Source organism: Lagopus leucura, unplaced genomic scaffold (genome assembly GCF_019238085.1).
Source record: "Lagopus leucura isolate 7727_CA_CO unplaced genomic scaffold, USGS_WTPT01 33471-0_obj-0_obj, whole genome shotgun sequence".
Taxonomy (NCBI): domain Eukaryota; kingdom Metazoa; phylum Chordata; class Aves; order Galliformes; family Phasianidae; genus Lagopus; species Lagopus leucura.
This window is the reverse complement of record NW_024964750.1, coordinates 1-1,992: the sequence shown is the minus strand read 5'-3', so window position 1 is coordinate 1,992 and position 1,992 is coordinate 1. Positions and strand designations below refer to the sequence as shown.

At 62.1% G+C, this 1,992-nt stretch overlaps 1 protein-coding gene across 1 annotated transcript; it reads left to right on the top strand.

Moving 5' to 3' along the window:
- Positions 1 to 344: 344 nt before the first annotated feature.
- Positions 345 to 1,982, top strand: TAFAZZIN (tafazzin, phospholipid-lysophospholipid transacylase; the record flags this gene model as incomplete). Its single annotated transcript, XM_042892244.1, has 4 exons — positions 345 to 486; positions 578 to 706; positions 885 to 930; positions 1,885 to 1,982. Coding segments are annotated over exons 1-4 (370 nt in total), but the record flags the coding sequence as incomplete, so codon positions are not given.
- Positions 1,983 to 1,992: the final 10 nt, after the last annotated feature.

Here is a 1,992-nt window from a genome sequence, read left to right as displayed (position 1 = left end):
GAAGCCATGTGGGGTCAGCTGGATGGCAATGGGGCTCTTTGGGGTCACCTGGAAGCCATGTGGGGTCAGCTGGATGGCAATGGGGCTCTTTGGGGTCAGCTGGGTGCCATTTGTAGTCACCTGTGGGGCAGGGGGGGCACTTTGTGGTCAGCTGGGAGCCATTTGGGGTCACCTGTGGGGCATGTGGGGTCAGCTGGATGGCAATGGGTCTCTTTGGGGTCACCTGGGAGCCATTTGGGGTCACCTGTGGGGCAGGGGGGGCACTTTAGGGTCACCTGGGTGCCATTTGGGGTCACCTGTGGGGCAGGGGGGGCACTTTGGGGTCAGCAGGGCAGCTTGTTCCAGCTGGGGGTGCAGCCTTTGTCCCCCCCCAGCCCCGCCATGGCGCGATGCCCCTGGCCGTGAGATGGCCGTTCCCCGCAGGCCCGCCGCTCTGCAGCCGCCTGGTGCTGGGCCTGGTGGGCACCTACAGCTGCCTGTGGACCCGTGAGTCGCCCCACAACCTGGGAGCCTTACCCCCCAAATTCCTGGCCTGGGGGAACCTCACCGTGCCCCCCCCCCTTTCTTCCCCCCTTAGGGTACCTGAACCGGCTGCGGGTGCACAATGCTGAGGTGCTGCACGAGTTGGTGGAGCGACGGGGGCCGCAAACCCCCCTCCTCACCCTTTCCAATCATCAATCCTGCATGGATGACCCACACCTATGGGGTGCGTGGGGCTGGGGGAGGCCTCAGCAGGGGTGGGGGGGGGGGGACGTGGGGTGCTAAGGAGGTTCCTGTGCAAGCTGTGTTTAGGCGCTAGGGTGGGATTTTGGGGAGCGCTCATGGGGGCGCCGTGGGTCTGGGGGCTTCTCATCGTCTCCTTTGTGTCCTTTTGCTGCCGCCAGGCTCTCTGAAGCTTCGCCACATTTGGAGCCTTCACAAAATGCGCTGGTGAGGGTGGGGAGATGTGGGGTGCGGTGGGGGTCGTGAGGCTCCCCGCTGCCCCCCCTCATGCTGTGGACCGACCCCAGGACCCCCAGAGTTATGGGAGGCAATGGGTCCTTATGGGGTCATTATGGGGGGCAGTGGGGTCTTATGGGGTCCTTATGGGGTCGTTACGGGGAGCCGTGGGGTCCATATGGAGTCCTTATGGGGTCCATATGAGGGGCAGTGGGGTCTTATGGGGTCTTATGGAGGGCAAAAGAGTCTTATGGGGGGTTATGGGGTCGTTATGGGGGGCAGTGGGGTCTTATGGGGTCCTTATGGGGTCGTTACAGGGAGCCGTGGGGTCCATATGGAGTCCTTATGGGGTTGTTACGGGGGGCATTGGGTCCTTATGGGGTCCTTATGGGGTCATTACGGGGAGCCGTGGGGTCTTATGGGGTCTTATGGAGGGCGAAAGGGTCTTATGGGGGGTTATGGGGTCGTTATGGGGGGCAGTGGGATCTTATGGGGTCCTTATGAGGTCATTATGGGGGGCAGTGGGTCCTTATGAGGTCTTATGGGGACCTTATGGGGTCCTTATGGGGGGCAGTGGGTCCTTATGGGATCTTATGGGGTCCTTATGGGGTCATTATGGGGGGCAGTGGGGTCTTATGAGGCCTTATGGGGGGCAATAGGGTCTTATGGGAGTTATGGGGTTGTTACGGGGGACAGTGGGTCCTTACAGGGTGCTTATGGGGGGCAGTGTGGGGTCCTTATGGGGTCCTTATGGGGTCCTTATGGGGAGCAGTGGGTTCTTATGGGGTCTTATGGGGTCCTTATGGGGGGCAGTGATGTCTTTTGGGGGCATTGGGGTCTTAAAGGGTCCTTTGGGGTGGCAGTGGGGTCTTATGGGGGTTATGGGGTCGTTATGTGGGGCTGTGGGCTCCCCGCTGCCCCCCTCACGCTGCGGCCCGACTGCAGGACGCCCACAGCCGCTGACATCTGCTTCACCAGGGAGCTGCACTCGAGGTTCTTCAGCTTGGGGCGCTGCGTCCCGGTGTGTCGAGGTGAGGGGGGAAGTGGGGGGGG